The 22,758-nt window shown below is 38.3% G+C and overlaps 2 protein-coding genes across 10 annotated transcripts in view; both read right to left on the reverse strand.

The window, feature by feature from the left end:
- myo3b (myosin IIIB) overlaps nucleotides 1–8,895 on the reverse strand; it is a 61,587-nt gene extending 52,692 nt beyond the window's left edge. For 2 of the 9 annotated variants that reach the window (XM_034885012.1, XM_034885009.1), the window contains exons 1-6: nucleotides 8,768–8,858; nucleotides 8,422–8,458; nucleotides 6,393–6,441; nucleotides 3,132–3,315; nucleotides 1,700–1,720; nucleotides 845–979 (exon numbers count right to left, since the gene is read on the reverse strand). In XM_034885012.1, the coding sequence (XP_034740903.1) occupies nucleotides 845–979; nucleotides 1,700–1,720; nucleotides 3,132–3,315; nucleotides 6,393–6,441; nucleotides 8,422–8,458; nucleotides 8,768–8,854 (513 nt within the window). In that variant the 5' untranslated portion in view covers nucleotides 8,855–8,858. Of the gene's footprint in view, nucleotides 1–844; nucleotides 980–1,699; nucleotides 1,721–3,131; nucleotides 3,316–3,718; nucleotides 3,906–6,392; nucleotides 6,442–8,421; nucleotides 8,459–8,610; nucleotides 8,705–8,767 lie in introns of those variants that run through there. The other 7 variants (XM_034885013.1, XM_034885010.1, XM_034885014.1 and 4 more) reach the window with 6 other exon arrangements.
- Nucleotides 8,896–9,783: 888 nt separating this feature from the next.
- Nucleotides 9,784–22,758, reverse strand: part of ubr3 (ubiquitin protein ligase E3 component n-recognin 3) — a 43,313-nt gene continuing 30,338 nt past the window's right edge. Inside the window, exons 32-39 of the mRNA XM_034886056.1 lie at nucleotides 21,455–21,610; nucleotides 20,346–20,470; nucleotides 18,263–18,370; nucleotides 17,901–18,026; nucleotides 15,510–15,686; nucleotides 12,417–12,626; nucleotides 12,133–12,272; nucleotides 9,784–11,735 (exon numbers count right to left, since the gene is read on the reverse strand). Coding sequence (XP_034741947.1) covers nucleotides 11,618–11,735; nucleotides 12,133–12,272; nucleotides 12,417–12,626; nucleotides 15,510–15,686; nucleotides 17,901–18,026; nucleotides 18,263–18,370; nucleotides 20,346–20,470; nucleotides 21,455–21,610 — 1,160 coding nt within the window. The 3' untranslated portion in view covers nucleotides 9,784–11,617. The remainder of the gene's footprint in view (nucleotides 11,736–12,132; nucleotides 12,273–12,416; nucleotides 12,627–15,509; nucleotides 15,687–17,900; nucleotides 18,027–18,262; nucleotides 18,371–20,345; nucleotides 20,471–21,454; nucleotides 21,611–22,758) is intronic.

Genomic DNA, 22,758 nt, shown 5'->3' on the forward strand with positions numbered 1-22,758 from the left:
CCAGTGACTCGTCCATCACTCAACACTCTAGAGTCTAGATAATGATTCATGGGGACAGGTAGCCAACACACACAAGAGGAAGCAATGCAGCATCACATGGTAGCATGATAGCATCAACATACAGTACATTTAGATAGGTTATTGTGACAAACTGAGGCCCTTTTTTAACTACTTAGGTATTTATTTTAAATTAAGAAACCAAGTTTTAAATATTATGGGGCTCACATAACTCCACAGGGTACTTTTAAAGACAGAGAAATCTGGTTATTTGCTATTTTGCAAAGAGTTAGCTACATAAGAAGATTGATACCACTTTCATATCTCTAAGTTAAAGTTTACAGCCAACTGGTTAGTTAGCTTAGCCCAAAGACTGGAAACAGGGGGAAAACCGCTATCCTGGCTCTGAACAAAGGTATATCCAACCATTTTCAGTTTTTAGTTTTTGTGTGACTTAAGGTCTTTTCGGACCAAGTGCAAATTTCACTTCAATTTTAAAATTCAAAGCTATCTTTCTCTACGAGCCTGACCACAGCAAAACGTTTGTAATTTGCAGTGCAGTAGTATTATGATATTTTTTACAAACCTTTTTTGTGGCTGTAGACATTTCTGCTGTAAAGTTTGGCATTTTAAACTTTAATTGGAAATGACATGCTTTTGGAGCCTGCATCATGTGGTCATATGAGGAGTGAGAGAGTGGTATTAATCTTCTTATCAAACAAATGTGATTCCAAAAATATCAAGCTATTTCTTAAGTAAAATACAAAACTATTAGCACTGGTACACTGTTTACACGAGAGTCATGTAGCATGTCATGAGATGAGACTAAAATATGAGAAGAGCTCACCTCAAGGACCAGCCAAAGTTGGCCACCTGATACTTTGTCTGACTTGTAGAACATGCCATAAAACTTCACCACATTAGGATGGTTGGACAGGGACCTCAAAATGTTGTATTCTGCCTCAATTTCCTCGTCCACATCCTTTAAACAGCAAAAGAAAACAGGCCAAGTCGGAACATAGAATTGACAGGGATTATGCTATGCAAATGAGAAGCACATAACGTGGAGGAATGTAATAAGAAATAACATTTATGCCTAAATATTTCAGGTTGGGATTAATTTGAAAAAAAAGAAAAAAACAATAATAGGTTGACTATAATTAGACTCCTACAGATAGGGTTATAGAGTCAGCAACAAAGGAAGAGACGAGCCCGGGTGCTAAACTATTTCTGGAAGTGCTTTTCTATCAAAGTAAATCTCAGAGGAAGGGAGACACAGCGGACAGAGAGGCAGAATTTCTCTTCCTTTATGTCTGAGTGATAGCGTCAGCAGTCTAATCAGGAAGAGGGATGAGAGAGGAAGCATCTTCATCTTCATGGCCATCAGGGGAGCATCATGGTGGATAGCACTGCCAGGATGGAGATTGTTCCATTGGCACAATCACAGCCATGTCTCAGAACAAGTCTCACTAGCACAATACGCCGCCAATCCAGAGGGTAGAGCAGTCTAATCACACAGACAAATTAACGGACATACAGAAAGGATACAGCCAATGCAGCAGCTACGCTTTCTGGTGAGAGTGTGTTAGACTTAACATGACAGGAAATAAATGAAAACGGGAGATGTTGATATATATCACTGGAGCAAGTACAAGTACAACTGCATCAATATGGAAAGGAGGAAAAAGTACTGGTAACTTACTCTGTTTGAATGGCTCGCATGCTGAGACAAGTCACATAGTTATAAAGAAAAACACAATGGATTTAGTCTTTGCTTTTTTATTTTTTCACAATATTAAGAGTTCTTGCAGTCATGAAAAAAAACTGTTAAAATGAATGGTTATGAGGTGCTCTAACACGGGGAAGCACACAGTGATGTCAGATTAGTTCCAGTTATCTAATTTAGCCAGCAAAGCAGTAAACACTACATTTGTTCCATCAAGTGTTCAATTAAATTACCTACAAAGTAAGAAAGCAGTTATTAATATATGTATATGATAGGTTGGCCTGAGGCATAAAGACAACAGACTACTACACAATGATCAAGGTAAAGGCTCAATTAAAGCAGCTACAGCCGGTTAGTAAATGCAAAAAGTCACAGAAAACACAGAGAGGTGGGTTTTTTTTAGGTGACTTTGCACTAACCACAAATTTGTCCCAAAATCTTAGATTTCCCTGTTGCCTTATACCAGTGGCAGACTTGCTAATTATACACATGCGGTCATGTCACATGCAGGCCAAAACTAGTTATGAAGCTAAATGCAGGAGATCCAACAAAGAGGCACAAGCACAACAATAATGCCATAATGACATTGTACTTATGCACAGCAATGTTTTGAACTTTCTTTTAACATGTTTCCCATTGCAATGTTAGCATGCTAATGTTTGGTAGGTATAATGTTTACCATGTTTATCGTCTTAGTTTAGCATGTTAGCATGCTAACATTTACTAATTAGCACTAAACACAAATCACAGCTAAAACTGATAGCTGCTAGACGAAAAATCAGCGGCCACCAAAGTCATTAGGATTTATTATCTGAGCCTTATTGATACCTGTACTAAATTCCATCCATGGAGCCAAACCACTAGCATGGCTTCAAAATATTGCTTCACAAAATTGTATTCATTTTTGTGTTTTTACAAGTATTACTCTAATCTTTGCTTTTGGTCTTAATAATTACATGAAAATTGTCCATATTCTGTCTTTAAATTAAATTGAAAGGGGGAAAAATATATATATATTTTAATTGTTTTGGTCTTAACCCATACAACCCTAGATGATGGGCCGCAAGTAGTCATAGTTTCATTTTAAGGGGTTATAAGCCAAAAAGGTTGGAAACCAAGAGGACATGACTGAGTGAATGAGTTTCTGGACTCTTCTTAATACACTATATAATGAATCCCTAGCTGGTTCTGCATCATCCACTGAGTCATCTTTTCTCCCACTACAGTAAGTTCAAACAGCTTGTGAGGTCTGCAAGGTGATGGTGATTATGGTTAGGGTTATGCTGGCCAAAGTTTAAAATGCAGTTCATCCAAATCAACTTTTTTGCCGGCAACTGAAAATAGAAAACATGCTGTAGCGACAGGGATTTTGAATTCTGCAAAAGGTTTCTCAGTAAACATGACTTACATTGATCGGGTCCAGCACTTTCACAGCTGCCTGGCTCCCATCCTTCTTGTTGGTCACTCTGTAGACTTTCCCATACGTTCCTTTACCAATGGTCTCCACTATATCCCAGTTACTTGATGGATCGCCCAGGTTCTCCATGCCAATCGTGCTGGGCTTATGAGTATACAGTCCATACAGTGACCTCCTAGAGGATTAACACAATCCCAGATGAAAAACTTTTTACAAAGACAAAATAACAAATACATTTTTGTTTGAAAAACCTCTTTAGTGAAGTAAAAACTCAATAGAAATGAAGAAGAAAAATGTCAATCCCCTTCTAATACCTAATAATTTGTCCTACATCAATAACTTAAAAGTTGAGCCTGAACAGACTTTTCATTATCATGGAAAGACAGAAAAACATTGAGTATGAAGTGAGCGGATAATGTATCGCACAGAGCAGTACATTTATTCCCATGAGCCTTCTCATTCAGCTCTGTGAAACGACTATACCAGCCAAGGGAGCCACTTAACAGGTTTAAAGCAGGGGAAATCAAAGTAAAAACAAAGCAGACAGCTGAAGGTGTAGATGAAAGTGCTCTACTTACATGGCAAGTGTTATTTCCTATTTGACTCATCACGGGTGAGAAAAATTACAACTAAAGAGTCTCTTGTGATCATAATATAACAGCACCAACAGCAACAGCTTCCTCAAGAGGACGAGCAACAAGTGGCATTTTACGGACACTGAATTAGCTGTGTCCACAGGGACCCTGTCACTGCCCACTAAGAACCGCAATCTCCCCAAGATCAATTGGATTGGACAGAGATTAACCTGACATAGTGCCTCCTGAACGAGCAGTGAACCGGCAACACGCTGTTTTGTGAAGTGATTTATATATTATAAAGTTATCGAGACTAATGAAAGATGATGCATAATCCCAATATAAATCATCCTTTAACAAGTGATGTTTCTGTGACCAAATAGAACACGTCTAGATCAATGATGCAAAACATTAAGTGTAAAAAAAGCTGTCACAAAAAACATGATGGATTAGGAACTGATTTAGCCATGTTGAGAAACATGCATCCTATTTTTTATTTATATGACACCTGTTCCAGATTAGCATGATGGAGATGACTGTTTGTGTAAGCTCTCACAACTGCTCCACTTGTCATTAATGTGTTATGCATCACAGAGACTGGGTGACCCTGAGGGAGGGGCGACATTCATGTGAAAAAAAACATGAATAATGTTTAACCCTCAGGAGCTGTGGCCACTCACACATGAGGACCGATTTCTTGTGAGTTGTTGTGCATGCAGGTTGAGCAATGGCATCCAGGTGGATAACTGATGGATATGCCACTTTTTTGGGGGGACGATCAGATATGCAGCACTGATATCCTTCACTGTGTCCTTCAGCGAGACACGTGTGATAGCAGCACTAGCAAAAGTACCTTTTGTAATTGTGCGTTTTTATAACAAATATTTAAATAATTTTAACACAAGACAACTACTGAATCACTTTGCTACAAGTATGGTTTCATCTTCAGTCTAATAATCCATCGATGGCTCATTTTAAAAATTCTCTGAATAATGCATAACACCTGCCTTGTTAATCAACAAGATCCAAACCTGTTTACCTGCCGCTTGTAACTGTTGCTGTTTTGTAACATGTGTCTGAATCTACACCGTGCTTTGATCATCAGTCACCTGTTCCCACGAGACCTTCACCAACTTTTGACAGCTCATATTCCTCAACCACAGCTTTTTGTCTCCAATGACTTGCTTTAAAATATCAACCTTTTCCTTAACTTGTACAGAGACGTTCAAGCCTCAAATGTGCAGCTGCAGATCACAGGAGTGATTACTGTTTGTCGGTGAATTAGTGGCTAAGGTCTAATACTGTCAAGAGTCTTGTTCTGCAAGAGCTTTCAAAGAAGTAACAAGTACAAAAAGCAAACACTTTAACAAGAGGACATGTGCTAGTCAAGTCTAATTTAAAGTTACACAGCACAAATTATCTAACCTACTGCTTGAACATCAATAGTGAAAAAACATTTACCTTTTATCGCACATCACACACAAAGAACCAATGTGGTCATCTACTCTTCTGCACATCTATTCATTATTCAAATAACTGTTTAAAGATCATTACAGCTCGGATCATAGAACCAAGAGTCACACATACCTGTCTCTTTCAGAGTGTTGGTCTCTCACTCACACTGAAAGGCTCCAGTCTAATTCATGCTAATCCATAGGGATTAATAATTCACCAGTAATTTGCAACCTTATCTGCAGCACTGTTACTTATTCAGGTGGCAGCTGTATCCACTCATAATGGTGGCTGATATTAAGCATCTCAGGTTGCATGCAGGTTACCAGGAAGTTCGTGATAGTTGCTAGGTCACATGCCTGTTGGGACAATGTTGTGCCAATAGGATTCCACTGAGCTAAGGACAAAATGTCCATAAATTTAAATCTAAGTACGGAACTCAAATGTTTATAGTCATTGCAGGATCTTATAATATTATAATAATCCTAACCCTAACCATACCTATATACTGTATATCTACAAAGCAGAACCTCCATGAGTTTAAAGCCCTGGGGATCTAATGAAATGGAAGATAGTCACACCAGCTGGAAAGAGTGTTAATATCACCAGAAAATGCTCCTAGAATGTTTTATATTTGTGGTTTCCAAACGTTTTCCAGCATGCCCCACCTAGGGAAGCCAAAAAGGTTTCAAGCCTTCCCACTCAAATCCATCGTTGCCTTGGCAAATGAATACTGTATTAGCTTGTTACAATGCTGGGGAAACTAGTAACAAAGGCTGAGTTTAATTTCATTGCAATAACATTTTAAAGAACATGGAAGTGTAATGTTATAATTTTTATGTATATATAATAGAGAGATGTCAGAGTAAGACATAGTATGGTTTTAAGGGGTCACAACCAAAAACAAGTGGGAAACACTAAACCTGAGAGCAAGACAGGCATCATTTTGTTTTAAATTCAGTTTAAATGATGGGTTTGCTAACCTGAGTCTTGACAGCCTTGCTAGCATGAAAACACTCTTGTTTATTTAAAATTGAATCAGATTCACTTAACCTTTGTTGCCATCCACAAAGACAAGCTTTGCCTTTTTGTCACAAAACAAAGATTAAACCCAAACGCTGTTCTTTGCAGTGGACATGAGACTCATCACTGCTGCTTTAGAAACAGGACACCAGTGGTGCAGCAGCGCTCAGGTTACCCTATGTTTACCTTACTTTCAGCATACCTGAAAAAGGAACATTGTATCTGGTGATCAAGAGCTTCTCTATGACACACTGAAGTAGTAAAAAAAAAAATCCAACATCATCAAACTAAACATCAAAATCCCAGGGATTTATGTAAAACTGGGTTATGTGTTACGTGCTGCTTTGTGATAATAGTACGTGCAGATGCCTCTTGCGCTAAATAGTACGCCCCCCAGCATTTGCATTTACGGTGCATCTGCATAATTCCAAGTTTCAGTGATGGTTGGAGGTGGTAACAGCTTTAGATGATGTGAACAGCTGCAGCACAGGGACCATCTTTATCACCAGAAACAGTGGAAAGTGAAAGTGAGTAATCTGATTTTCTGCTTCCATCAAACTCATACAATCCCACCCTCTCTGGTAGAGCCTTGCGGGAACTTCACTTGGTAAACCCTTTGGTAAATCTGTGGAGAGAAAAAACTCTGGACTATAATCCCTTTTAAGGGGATATGAAGAGGCTTTGCTGTAAACCTCCACTAGCCACGAGCCAGGCTGAAAGATCTGTGTAATTGTTCTCACCTTGAACACCAAAACCTCACAAAACCAGACAAGACACCTTTTTCTTTTGTAGTTTAACCCCCAAATTTCAGCAGTCCTTCTTCATAATTAATAATCTCCAAGTGGCAACTTTGGAAACACTAAACATTAAACTAATTAACAAAAAGCCAATGTCAACATTTAATTAATCCATCTAAAAACCTGAACAAGAAGGAATCTCTGTCATCTAACCACAAATATCACAGCTGTTCTAGCAGAGAATGTGATACAGTATAATGTGGTGCAACACTGTTTCTGTTAATGAAGCAAAACTAACTGACTGTTACACATTGATATAGTTGAATAAAGTTGAACAAACTCAATCATATTCATAGAATAAAGTCTATTTTTTCTTTCATAAAACATGATTTCAAAGTGTAAAACTTTTAATCAAGAGCCCATATAACTTCTTGTTACCTCTAATTACAAACTCTAAAGTAAACACCACCTCATATTAGCTTAGGGTTTCAATGTTTATTACAAAGATCACTGATTCCCCTTATTCTAAATGCAACAGCCTTGCCTTGGTGATTTCAAGATTATTACTTAACCACCACTGGAATATATTCCAAATTGCACTGTATTTAGTGTTTGGTGTGGTCATGTAAATTATGGTTTGATACTATGTTTTCCAGAATTACATCATCACTGTAGCTTTCTGGATTTGAGATGATTAAACCTGTGTTTGAAATATTTATTGTTTGATGTCTTATATTGGTTGATATTGAACAGAAAAACTAAACCAATACTGTAAAATACGTAATTTTGCCTTTATAAATGTACTGCTTTCTGTAAAATCTGACTGTAGACTGTATTTACACAAACACACTATACTCCATAAGTAAAAATAGCATTTAAAGTAAGTTGTACATTACGTCATTGCACTCATTTTGTCATTGCTAATTGTACTGACAGAATGACTGTTGTAAACTGTTTTGATGACAATAAGTTCATGTTTGACAGCAGTATTTAATGAATATTTTTACTTCAAAATGCAGCAATGATCTAAATTCACTGATAAACACACACAATGTTTTGATGTGTTGTTAAATTTATGTAGACTAATGTATTACCATACAGTGGTTTTCATTTGTGTGCTATAAGGTTTTGAGGCCAATGTTACTGGCGCAGTATATATCTTTCTAAAAGTTTTGCTAATGAAATTAAACTGTGCTGAAAACTGAGCCAAACAAATAAAAAATCAAAAAGAATTTCTATTTTTGAAATGGTCATAAGTCTGAGACCCTCTAAAACAAATGTAGGCCTACTTGTGTAGGCATTTGTATGACTTGTTTCATCATCCTATCTTTTTAGTTACTCGTTACCAACAACAGCAGTTTATACTGTCAATTAACACGACAGTAGCCCATGACATTATTTCACAACGTAAAGCCTATACCGTAAGTGAAGTACCAGAATTACAACAATCCATAAAGGTGTCAGTGGTCTACTTATGAAAAACACGAGTCCTACCTTGAGTTTGCAGCCTCTGTACTTCCATCTCTAAAATCTGCAAAACAGGGAAAAGTTTTTTTAGACATCAGCTGATTACTGTCTTGTATCCATCTCTGTGTATCGAGATAAACACAGCCAACACTATTGACAGTTTTAGACAAACTTTATAATAAAGCTAGTAATTTAACAATTCTGTGTGCACCTTACCGTCCATAGTAACAAATCCAACCGGGTTTCCAATTTACTCAGTGAAAGGGTTTAATTATTAAGAGTATATGTTGTCATGCTGACCGGAAGCTCTCAGCTGACCAGTATCACCTTCAATGGTATATGTATGGTCTTTGAGGCGCGGCAGTACACCTACCTGGACACGTGGGAGTTCAAGGGAAGATAAGATAAATGAGGAAATGTCCGGTGATGCTCGCAGCACCACCGCTTCTAACGCCGTCATCTCTCAGCGTTCTCTGTGGTTTTACCCGGATAAAAGTCCTCCGCTGGCCCACACTATTTTTTCTTTTTGCCTAATTGGCAGAAAAGAGAGGATTTGTGCGGCCATTGGTCATTAACCAGAGGGCCTCCCGTGTTTATGAAACGTCAACCCAATTATCCTGAAAGGGCTCAGTCACGTGGCAATGAAAGTTCTTGGTGCTCTGAAAAGGGCAGTGGACAAGTTGGATAACAGTGTACAGAAATCACCAATACAGCATACATGTATGTGTGCAATTGTATGATACATTTCCTTGAGTTTTATTATATTACATACAACAAGCAACCAACCCATTTACAAATGGCACACAGATATAGCTCAGTACTGATGCTTCTGCTCAGCTTCATGTTGAAAATATTTAGCAGCTTTTCACACAAGCTGTATTCTTGTGTTGTCACAGTATTCATTCAAAAAAAAGGTCATAGAATTGGTCTGTGGACATGATCTAATAAGCTCCAGTGAACTGAGACCCCTGGCGGTCACAGTTTTGATGTCTCTTACCAGCAACATTTCCTCACTACAGTTCACACCAGTGGCTCGAGACCGGAGAAAGGTCATTACATAAAGTAATATTTGAGCTTTGTGGAGCTGAGATGATAGCAGTGGCATGAAACCCTGTTTTTTTCCTTGTCCTTCTAGCACTCATGTCTCTTGGAAATTACTTCATTTACACCTGCTAGAAATTACAGTCATGTTAAGATACAAAATGACACTCTGCTTTTTCTGACCGCACCAGTAAAGGAGTGGTTTTGATATTTGATAAAAGCAAATATGACATTGAGAGAATACAACTCACATACAGTGTACATAAGGAGTAAAGAAGGGCATTCTTCGTAGTGCTCAAAAACTGGCCAAACCCCCCCCCCAAAAATAACAATTTAAGGATCATCAGTGTGTTTATATTTTATTGACATATGTTACATTTTGCATTAAATGTCCAAGTCATACTTTCTGGTCAAACTCAGAAAGTTTGAGTCAGCACCAACAGTAATGTACTGTATTCTCTCCTCCGAACACACAAGAGCTTTCAGTTACAATTTACACCCATTACTCATTGGCTATTTGCTTGCGGTCATTTACAACGTGGGTACTGTAAAACAAAGAAGAGGGGAGAAACTTGGTAAACAGAAAAGCAGCATGCATGAATTCAAGAGAAAGGTTTTTTAAGTGTTAACTTGTTCCTTTAAAAATTCCTGTGTGGCCCAGAATTCTAAAGCCAGATGTCAGGGATATCAGCGGTGAGCTGTTTATCACTCAAAAACATTTATCTTGCAGGCACGACTGGATACATTTCCTCTCTACCAGAAAAAAAGATGATAATCAGAAAATGAAGTAGCTAAGACACTTAAATAATGGTGGCTTAAAGGATGTCATGCACAGTGTATAACGGATACTCAAGTCTGATAATCTTGTTATGTTGGAATGCAACTATTAATCACAACCGGATGATGCACGAGTTAGGGATAGTCATCAAAATAAATGCTCTGTACTTCAGTTAGGACTCGGCAGTAGACATTCAAAAGCATAAAAAGAAAAAAAAACTTTTGACAGCTCAAACGCATCAGGAGTATTGACATTTCTTCTCAAAAGCAACTCACATTTCATTGAATTTCATAGTTTCATCTCTTGAGAGAAACCTTTGACAGAACAAATATTATATTTCTGCTCTCATATAGTGTTCAGTTTTGCCCGTGCAGCAGGACATCATATCTGTGCAATGACATTTTCTTAAAAATGTCTGCTACTTTAAATTCTGTTTGACTTCAGGTTTCTGTAGAGCAATGACAATGACCCTCATAGACCGGTTCTAGCTTTAGCTGTTAGAGTTAGCATTAGCTTTCTTCAGAACAAACCAGAAACAAGAAGCTCTATGCGTTAGGGCAGGACTACAATAACTGTAGTGAGCGTAATGAGGTGACCGCATAACTCATTGAACAAAGGGAGTTTGAGTCAACATTCCAAGCCATCTACCATAAACTCAAAGCACAACCATAGAAAAAGGAACTTGTCACAAAAGTTAAAATTACTTACTTGAACAATGAGCAGCAGCATTTATTTAAATATCTAAAACATTTTAAACAGCAAAAAAAAAAGAAAATTCCTGAGGATGGATTGCAACTAGACCCATTAAAAAGAGCCTTTGCGTGTCTGCAAAAAAACTCTAGTGTGTTGATGGGTGGTCTTGTCCCGCCTACCCTCACATGTCAGCAGACATTGAGTGCACATTGCAATATCACCGCTACACTCATCAGGAGCTTGAAACTCATGCCAGCACAGCAGAGCACATTTGGATAAATAAAAGGGATATGCATCAACATCATCGGACATGTTGCAAATAGTAATCAAACTTTGCAGGGACATTCAACATTTGAGATATAATATATATTGTTAACCCAAATAAATATGACAGGCTTCAAAAAACCTGTTCTACACCAATTGAATTTCAGGGCAAAGTTGTGCTTTTTACTTTGATCTTACAGAATTCGGTTTTTCCCTATTGAAAACCACACAATAAATCACTTAAACACACACACGTGTTAATCTTTAGGCATGATTGTACACCAAACTTCACATAAACCAAGGCTGTGGCAGCAATACCCTCACTGGGATGTTTTTGTTTATCATGTTATGAGTTCCCATTTATTTTATTGGAGGCAGACACATAAGACAGAAAAAAATGAATCTTCTCCGTCACAGGTTGGTGTTTTCAGTGGACTTTGGAAGATCTTAGAGTCCATTATAGTGAGGCCCCCAACGCTTATTGATGTGATCAAAGGTGTGTGAAACCCACTGTTGCTCCAACACTCGATACCTCTCTTCACATAAGAAGAGAGGCTTGCCACGGCTAGAAAAAAGCCAGAGGGGAAAACAAGTGTGAGAGCTGTGTTTGTTTTCTCTCCAGCAACACATTTTTATAAACAAACTTGAGTCCCATTTTCATAGTAGATCCTAAAGGCTTACATGTACTAAAAAAAGTATGCATTAAAAAAAATTGTTATTGTACATCCATGTTGTTTTTATTTATTCTACACTACTTGCAAAAGTAGTATACTATGACAATCAGTATATATACTGCATAGTATGTATAATGGAACTGGGACACAGCACATGAGTGTTACAAATTAAATGTTTTAAATGTATAAATTTGACTGCATAACACTGGGTGGCATTTATAACTGTGTGAGTTCGTGAGTGAGTGATTGAGTGAGTAAGTGAGCGAGTGAGTGAGTGATGAGCCATACCGTAAATCACGATCCTCCTCTCCGTGGGCGTCAAGGTAAACAGAACCCCACAGACAAAAACGATGTCCACGGATGATGATGATGACTGAGGCATTTATTAGTAGAAAGATGCCTGTAGCTGCGCCACAATGTTGGGAGTGCTGTCAAAACAAAAAATGCAATTAGGGGCTAAAATTGTTACTTATGCTCAAAATTAGGTTGTTGGCCCTCACGCGGAATAATAAAAAAATATAAGAACTATCAATAACATTATGGTCCTGCTTTTGAAGCACTGAGAAACTTACCAAAACACATTCACAGATACCCTGCTGTTTGCAGCACACGCCTTTGAGACAGACGAAGGCGCCACAAACAAGGCAGAGTGCGGGGTCTTTTGGCACCTTTTTGCAGGCAGTGCAGGCCTTCCTGTGATAGTACTGGAAGATGATATTGTAGTTGTCAGGTAGCTGGAGAAGGCGGGGGGAAGCCCACTGAGGTTCCTGGAGAAGCAAGGTCTTCAGAGGAGAAGAAAGACAGAAATGTGTCAAAAATCAGTCTGTAAATGCACTAGTCACGCAGGTGGCAAAAAACAAATCTCCTGGTCCATTATAACACCAGTGAAGAGAGACTTTGCATTTATAATTTGGAACTGAGGAATGCAAGGAGGTCCTTCTTCTCGGACATTATCGCTAGAAACAATAATAATTCATAGGCTTTGTTTGCCAGTAGCATCTAAACTTTTATCTACCATGCCTGCAATGACTTTGTCTCCTTCTTCAAAGACAAAATTTAGAAGATTAGACAAGCAGTCAGTGGCTCCATATCAAGTACAGGATATGTGTTGTCACAGTGTTCACGCAAAACTAGTTCCAATATGACAAAATTTCATACAATCAACCATGAAAACCTGGAGGACATTATACAACAACTGAAAACCACCTCCGGTTGCCTTGATATTCTATCAACAGGTGTTTTCAAAAAGGTTTTGAATTGTTTGGCTTCTGATCTTCTACAGATTGTGAACACATCTCTTCTTGCAGGTATCTTCCCACAGGCCCCGAAAACTGCAGTAACCAAGTAACTCTCAAAAAACGAACAATCTAGACACGTCACAAATGAGTAACTGTAGGCAGATGTTAAACCTTCCATTTTTAAGTAAAATCATTGAAAAAGTGTTTTTTCAACTCAACCATTTCTTGTCACTAAACAATGGTTTTGATACCTTTCAGGTCGGGTTTCCTACCACACCACAGCACTGAGACGGCTCTTGTTAGTCTTTAGTCTGTATTTTAAATGATGTTGTTGTCTTTGTTGTCATGTACCGTGTGTCAATTTCTTGCTACTGCAGCAAATTAATCGCCCCTTGGGGACAAATAAAGGTTTTGATTGATTGATTGAATGATTGATTAATTACATCCACCTTAACACAGATAGTGGCAAAATTTAGTCTATCTTGATCTCAGTTCTGGATTTGACACTGTCGACCATGACATATTACTAGACCGATTGGAAAACTTGGTTGGCCTTTCTGGATCAGTACTAAGCCGGTTTGAATCCTACCTAAAGAATAGGGACTACTTTGTGTCAATAGGTAATTATGCATCTGGGCATCCAAATATGACGTGCGGAGTTACCCAAGGCTCCATTCTGGGGCCTCTTCTGTTTACATCTACATGCTTCCACAGGCTCAGATTATGGAAAACAACAAAATAAATTACCATAGGTATAGCGGACAACACACAAATTTGCATAACCTTATTGCCAGGGGACTATAGTCCAATACAAAAACTGACTAAGTGCAAGTGTAACGGTGTCTTTACAGGTCTCCCTAAAAAAGAAAAAAAAAAAATCAATCAGACAGTTGCAGCTGATTAAGGACGCTGCTGCTCGAGTGCTCACTAAGACCAAGAAAGTGGATCACATCACTACAGTTCTGAAATCCTTACACTGGCTTCCTGTACCTCAAAGAATTGATTTCAAAGTACTTTTGTTAGTTTATAAATCACTAAAACGGTTTAGGGCCAAAATACATTTATGGTCTGCTACTACACTGTGAACCACCCAGACCTCTCAGGTCATCTGGGACATGTCTGCTTTCTGTCCCCAGAGTCAGAACTAAACAGGGGAAGCAGCGTTCAGTTTCTATGCTCCTCACATCTGGAACAAACTTCCAGAAAACTGCAGATCCGCTGCTACTCTCAGTTCTTTTAAATCAAAGCTGAAGACCTTTCTTTTTGATGTTGCATTTCTGTAAATGGTTGTTCATTTCTTTAATGTTTAATTTCTTATACTGCACTGTAACTTTTATTCTTGTGTTTTGTTTTTATTTTTTAACTTTTTTTTAACTGTTTTTGTATAAAGCACTTTGGATTGCCCTGTTGCTGAAATGTGCTATACAAATAAAGCTGCCTTGTCTATAGTCAATAATACACTTTGACCTCAAACTCTTCCCCGCTGTACCCCAAACTCTGAGCTAAACTCCTCACAAAAGATAACATTTCTTAAGCAAAAAAGAATGAGGAATAAGGACAGACTTGTTGTCATCCTGCACTAAATTTAAAATAATTCACCAATTCTCAGCTTTCCTAGTTTTTAATGACTTCCTTTGGCTCTGAAATGTGAAAGGATGTCCAGAATCCAATGTTAGTGCAATGCTGAATGCCAAGGGCATAAGACACATGGCTAGTTATGCATTCACTCTCATCAGAGACTAACAGCTGAGGACTTTGTCAACCAAGGTTAAAACTAATTTCTAAGTGTCAATAGCACTTTAGTTTCATGAGTAGTTTACAGGACATCAAGTTCAAAATACATGGTTTGCATATTTATTGCACAGTATTCAAGCTATTCCTGTGAAACCCCAAAGCAGATTAAAGCTCAATTTCTCACTAAACTGATATTTTCTGAATTTAACCAATGGTGCACAATGAAATACACTGGGAATTAGCTTTACTTTGTTAAAGAGGCAAAACTACTATAGTCATACTGAATGGGGATTTATGTTCAAATTCAGCTTTGAGTGTGGCCGGGTTAGCTCAGTTGATTGAGCCGGCACAAAATACATAGCGGCAGCGGGTTCGACTCTGACTTGCGGCCCTTTTGATGCATGTCATTCCCCCTTTCTCTCCCCTTTCATGTCTTCATCCGTCCTGTGGAAATAAAGGCCTAATGCCCCAAAAATAATCTTTAAAAAAAGATTTACAAATTTAAATAATAGAACACATTAACATACTAACTGCTAAATAAGAGTTAAAATTTCTGTTTTTTAATCTGTAAAAAAAAATTTCAACGTCTAATTCACATGTGACTTTAATGGCATATACTTGCTATTTTTTTCTTACAGCACGGTCATAATATATATATATGTAAATCCTTTGGTCTGAAATTCACACACATACCAATGATTGCTCAGCTTGCATCTGAAAGAGCCCTGTGACCTCAGTGCACCACTGTGACACCAAGTCAAAGGTACTGACTGCCCACTTCAGGCATGAGGCACTGTGCACAGTGTTGGAGGGCGGGGCCGAGGATAAGAGCCCCAAACACACAGCCAAGGACGAGAACTCCTCCTCCTCCTGGGAACACACAAACAAAAGACAACAGCTGATGAGGTTACTCTCGTTGATTTAACCAACAACTGTGCCTTATGGGAAATCAAAGAATCCAAACTCCAGTCTACCTATGTGCTGAAACCAGAGGTAAACTGATCGGATTTTGGTTATTGGATTGGATCAAACCTTGAAAATGGGTTGTTCAAAAAGGAAAGAAGGAATCTAAAATCAGATTAGATCACGGAATACAATCCTTGTTTTAATCTGGCTCAAACCTTCAGTTTGTGTTGTTCAAAACTTGTCGGTAGGATTTGGGTAATTTTGTTCCAAAATAAAAAAACAGGATTATCCTGATCCCAACTGGGGATAGGATTTCAAGGTGGATTCCAGAAGGTAGAACTTTCAAATTGGTTAATTAAGAAATTCGTATCATGTAGTCTATATACTTTTATTTATATTTTGCACTTGACTTGTGTAACCGTAACAGTGATAAAGTAGACTTAGGCTACCAATTAAGCTATTTAGTATAGTTAAGTAAAAATAAAAAATAAATGATCTTGTCTCCATGAAACAATCCCCGAACCCATTTCAATAACAAACAAAAATAATATATTCCATTTTTCTGGCATTCGCCACCTTATATTAATTTCAAAGAAACAATCATCAGAAATGAGCCTGTCAAAAATAAGTTCTGGTCTCTCCACCTCAGATAAAGAAGAACCCTGAACATTTTTTATTTTATTAACTATGGGACCTTTTTTTTTTTTTTTTTATAAGACGTTTTCAAAAATATCCACACTGTATTTGTTGATGTATATTTGTTTTTTAGTTGTTCAGATGAGGGGTCATAAGATATTTTGAATGGAAGTGGATGTTTGTTATTTTTGTGTTTTCTCTCAAAATAAGAAATACTTACAGTGACCCCATGTTGGCTCTTCTACCTGTTCTTGACATAGCTGGTAGCCCACATTGTGATATGTTGTCCTATTTAGAGCACTGCTAATCCGTACTTTGTAATATTGAAACTGTGTATCTGGATCTGGGTGATCCAATCTCATGCTGCTTTGAAAATCCAGCATAAAAGTAAGACAGACCTGATCCTGAATAGCAAAAAATGATAATTTTGATCCAGATTAAATGTTTTGAACAATTGGCTCCATGAAGTCAGCCATTGGTTTCTGAAGAACAATACCGTAGCTCAAAGTGGGTGGCTTGGGCAGTCACCATCTTGACACCGCCTGCTACCAGTTAATCCAAAAATGGGCAAAACGGTAAAGTGTGGAGGAGCTGAGGTAGGCTGAATGAAGCCTAAAGGTCTTTAGGTCTTTGTGTCATGGCAGTGTAGCCAGTGTAATAAGATGATTGTTTTGCTGGCCATGCATGGTTGCTCCGAGCTACATGCACTGGCGACACGAAGGGAAAGCACACGCCTTTCATCTAAACACACTGCTCAAACAAAGATGACACAGATCTCAATTAAAATCGGCAAAGTATCCCTTTACTTATGCATAACTTTAAGCCTTTATACAATTTAAACAGGTGAGATCTACAATCAATTTACCCATCAAAGTTATCATTAAAATTGAATGAACTTACATTTTTTTAATGAAATTTGCAATAGAGACCAAAATCGTTTTTTGTACCAGGTTGTAAACATGTTTATTTCTGCTGTAAAGTTGGGCTTTAAACATGGGTTGTCTACAGGGATTAGTCTATATCCTTCCCAATCTACTTCTGGGATTGCTCTGGTGCTGCAGGAAATTCCGCCAGATGCATGTATTTTCTATCTCCTTCCGCTTTCTTTATTTTGGAATTTTTGAGACAGCTAGCTGACGATTCAGAAATGCATTTTAACCAGAGCACGTTTTCCCTTCAATCCTTGAATGCTATATGGAGTAGCTAGACCCTCCTTCAGCCCACTTTGAAGGGGGGTCTGGCAAAGCAAGACTAATGGGGACTGACTTGCTTTTGGAGCCTGCTATAATGGTACTACAGTTGTAGGCAATGACACAGCATTTGCTTTATTTTTTAACCTTCATTTTTTCACGAGGTTGCTACTTGTCTGAAACGCCTCATGTGTCTTGTATTGGGACATCAATCATGCTGGTTTCATGTCATCATCATGAGAAATTTAACAACAATTGTAGACAATCTCAGATGAACAGAAATATTGATCACATAGGGCTACAAGGCTAGGGTAGCTTCAGCAGGTATAATGACATTTATGATAAAACATACCAGACAGCTAGTTAGGTTGTCTCCGTAGAGATGATGCTGCAGGAGGCAGGAGAGACGCAGGAAGGGCAGGCAGAACTGTTGAAGGCTAAACTCAATAGATTGTGGAGACCACACACTGGAGATCAGCTGGAGAGGGAAACAACAGTAACAATAGATCAATAACCAGCCAACGGCTTGCTGATAACACTGTGATGTATATCTCCACTGGAGATTAGTGGAGATATTAGATCACTGTCTCTCACTGTAATGGCCAATTCATTGTTTAAAAGAAAATGAGAAGGACCAGAGCAAAGACAAGACTGAGGGGGGAGAGAGCACTCTCCTGGAGGCCGAAGTGCTAAACAGTCATGTTAGTGCCTCACCATTAATGTTTCTTCAGCGTTCGCCTTGTAGATACTGTTGCCCTTCGAGAGCTCACTGATAACGTGACTTAGCAGCGCTTCAAAAGATGTCTCAGCATTTGCAGCATTCTGTGGGAGAAAATCAAAATGTAGACATAGGTAATAAAACATTAAAAGACCAAGATTTAAACGTAATCTAGCCTATAATTTCCCCTGACGCTGAAAAAGCTCAGCGTCAGTCAATTAATTGCCCGTTTAAGCTGAATTGAAGGGAAAACATTAAACCAAAGTATTTTTTAGCTACCAAAATGTTGTTGCAGTCCCTCCCAAGGCTTATCCATGTTTATAAAAGCCATTGTATTTTAATAGGAAAGAAGGATGGTAACATTCTGGTACACCTGTAAAACTAGGTGTTAACATGAACTCCAACTGATAAAGCCATGACAAATATCGGTCTTCAACACTCTAAATTAGCCCTTCATCCCGGAAGGCATGTGTGACTCATTAGACAGTTATTCTTTATTCATCCCACTGAATGATTTCACAGATGGATACGCGCCGTTTCTTCCAGAGAACATGTTTCATAGCCTATAGGCATTCAGAAATTGATAAGACAATCAAATGACCCTTAGCCAGGGAGAAAGACATAAAAAGAAATCAAATATTCATGGTATTATAAATCTATTGTCATTTTCCAAATATATGAATGCCGCATATCAGAAAGCTTCCCTTCTTGAACCTGTAGTCCTCCTCCTACAGTAGGTAAAAAATGTACTGCACTGTAAAATATAATGACTTATGCAGAATAAGCAGCAAACAATAATTCTTTCCTTACAATATAACATCTGATAAGTGGTAAAGACATTACTGAATGTGTGTTCTGATAAGAAATTCAACTGGTTTAGCTAGTATTTCATATATCTGGGAAAAGCTGCATGCATTTATCAAGCTGAAGGTGGTAGAATATAAAACAGCAGCCTTTATCTCGTCTGCTGTCTTTTGTCATAGATTTATAGGGGAGGAATTTCAAGTCTTTGGATTTTCTTCCATAGACTCGGATCTTTGTTCAGACTGCATCGTTTTTAACAACTTCAGTTTAGTTACAATGGCATTCCACCAAATATGGATGCCATCCTCATTGTGGATTTGAAATCCATCTTAATGGCAGTGAATGTGTGAATGCCTGCACTGCGGTTCATGACAGTGGAGTAGGAAGATACTAATCCAAACCTCCATTATGCATAGAAACACTCTAAAGGGGATGGTTTCAGCTATTTGTCTTTTTGCATTCAAGCCAGCTACTCACTAATACAGATTTAATAAAAAGGAAGATAGATTGTCAATTAATGCAACACACTCCAGCAATCACACTTTTCAAGATAATGAAGATCGACTGTGAAAATCACGTAAATGAAACCAAAACGGGCTCAATTCATCTCAATACTAATACGCAATGGTTTACGGTTGTTGTAGACTGGTTCTAGGGAACAATCGGAGGACACAACCGGTTCAACAAGCAGGGGACACAAGTAGACGTTTAACACCCTTTGAAAACGTTACCCAGCAGCGTTGGAACTGCCCAGAGAGCAAGAAGTACAGTGAAAGTTCTCTTTACACAACTATTTCAGCAGTATTTAAAGGTTTTATGTTGTCTTCAGTGCTGGGCTATTATATAATTTACAGAATGACCTTTTTGACTTTTCTTTAGTTTGGTTCTGTTTAAAAACTGATAGAGGATAAACTGAGATATACTGAGTACCGACATAAAAACATTTATCGTTATCGTAGTACTGAATCAAGAGGACCATGCAGGTAATCCACACGAATTAGAAACAAGAAATAAGTACAAACCCAGAAATGAAACCAATAAAAGAGAATAAATATGCATTCAACAGAAGTACGTATTAAACAATATTAATCACTATCAGTGAGGTCATCAGGTGACTAGATGACTATATTATCATTTAAGCCTCTGAACATTACAGTGACTGAAGAAAAAACCTCTGAAAAGAACTACTGTATGCTTGACACAGGAAAATAAGTACGTTTAGCACCAGCATGTAATTATGAATCAGGCTAATTCAATTTGTGACCTCACTTTTACCTTCTTGAGTGCTCCAGATGTGCTCCATGCCTGCCTTTCTTCTGGGCTGAACTTGGTTGAAAGTGCAGCCAGAGCCTGGGTGAACTGCAGGTTGTACAGCATCTTCACCACACAGGCAAAGTGCTCTACACAGGGAGAGAAGCGGACAGTGACATCAACCAAATGGGAACAAACAGAAGTGGAGAAGCACAATTTACACAGATAAAATATAAAATAATTAATTAGTTAAGAATTAATATGTGAATTTAAAAATATCTTCTAGTATGAAACAGCCAGTTCAAGTGGGCTAGAAGCTATTCCCAGCCGGGGCATTCTATTTAGTTTCTCAGTTTGACATAGAGAGCCTCAGTGAACAGTGTGCAGGATAATCGGCAGAGCATTTCAGGTGAAAAATGTAGCCTGAAGGATATTTAAGTTTGGTTTAAAAAGAACAACAAAGAGTGCAATTTTGCTTTATTCTTCTAAAGAATGCTGACAGCTCAACTGTCCTGGTCACTGTGACAATAGCAATGCATATACTCCTCAGGGGACTACTCATGCCTGTCCACCTTTCTATTTCTCTAAAAAGAAAAAGGACCTTGTAACAATGAAACGCTACATGTTATGAAACACCAACACCTTATCGACAATCTGAGAAACAAAAAACATTCCTTGATGAATTCTAAATCCTGATTTAAAAAACACACTAAAAGCTATCTAACTATATTCTTACCTGTTTTAGTCAAAAGTCTGCCAGCGGTTAACCTAATTCATCAACTAAATGATCTGCCTGCAGTGACACTTCTCCCATTAAATATGACTGTGTGCATTTGGCCAAGTTTTTACGTGTCCCGCTACCTTTTCTGGTGAAGGGCTAACATGGAGTAGATGGAGGAACAAGCAACAGATAAAAGGTCATGGGAAGGAGGGGTAGCCCTCCCATCACTGTGGTCGTGTCTCTCTGATCCTTACGGCCAAATAAGAGCAACAAGAGCATAGATAAGAGATGTGAAATGCTTCGTTCTAGCTCTCAGTCCTGATTTCTACTGATAATGGGGAGGCTCTGTAGAGCAGCCACTAAGACACTCCCTACTCTCTTGTAGTGTCATGATGCAGACATAGAACTGTACCTTTTCGCAGAGGCTGTGGCATGGTTAGCACAAAGATAATCAGGAGGGATGGGACATCACGAAACAGCATGGGTACTTCAGGTCTCTTTTCATCAAAGCCACTGCAAAACATGCAACATTGCTTTTCATTAATCACAAGGTACTGTATATAGATGCCTCATGTCAAATAGCTATTGTGATGGAGAAACAAACAAGAACCATGTATTAATTTATCATATAAAACAAATTAGTGTTTCTCACACACACACACACACACACACACACACACACACACACACACACACACACACACACACACACACACACACACACACACACACACACACACACACACACACACACACACACACACACACACACACACACACACACACAGCTATGAGAGCTAAGGTCTTGCAGTGTACATATATTGTTTTAAATTTGCTTAACAAATACAATGCATATAGCCCATACCTTGCATTCCTGCACCTATGTCTTTAATGTAGCCCTGGTTACATATTTGCATTGAGTGCCGTCTCTATTTAAATGTCTTCTTGTTCTGTTGACAATGTGCATTAGAGGGAAGCCTCAGAGGACGGAGCTTACAACCCTGCTAAAACCACTACGTACAAACTGTTTGAACAATGTAAAATAAATATGCAATCCTCTTTGGTTCATCCAATAAAAAAAAAAAAAAGGCAAGAGCAATGTTTTGCGTCTACGTAGAAACATCTCTCTTTGTTTTATTTAACTGGGCTAGATCAGGTTGACTGCCTGAGGGTGTCAATGACAGTGCTCCCGCCCATAACCCCAAAAAAGTATTTTTAAACACCAAATGGCTCCTCTGAGTATCCTGTATGGCCGTGAGCACTTTAATAGTAACAGGTGTAGAAGCTGTCTTACAACACTAACAGGGAGGAAAGCTTGTTCATGCTCATCTTTTACTGTTAAGTGCTTTTTTTTTTTTTTTAAACACCATCAATCCTGACAACCAAACAAATTTGTGCATAAAATAAATGTTCTGATGTACAGTGTGTTTCAAGACAGCACCAAATTTTTTTGTGATTTACTAAATACTGGTAAATGCCGTGCTGGATTGGTGTTAGCATGGTGCAGTCATTCTCATCTCAGTACAGAGTATTTGACAGGGTGGTTTTGCTCTCTGTGGAGTGCCCGGTAATTTGCCAGATGCAGCAATTATTGGTATCTATGGAAACCACGCTTGGTCTCTTTTCTGTTTTTAGCTCCTCTTTGTGTGGAGAAAAAGCTGTTGGGGGCAGAATGAAATGGTGGTGTTTAGAAAGGGGTTAAAGTGGCCCTCTGAT

This window comes from Etheostoma cragini, chromosome 11 (assembly GCF_013103735.1).
Source record: "Etheostoma cragini isolate CJK2018 chromosome 11, CSU_Ecrag_1.0, whole genome shotgun sequence".
In the NCBI taxonomy this organism is placed as follows: domain Eukaryota; kingdom Metazoa; phylum Chordata; class Actinopteri; order Perciformes; family Percidae; genus Etheostoma; species Etheostoma cragini.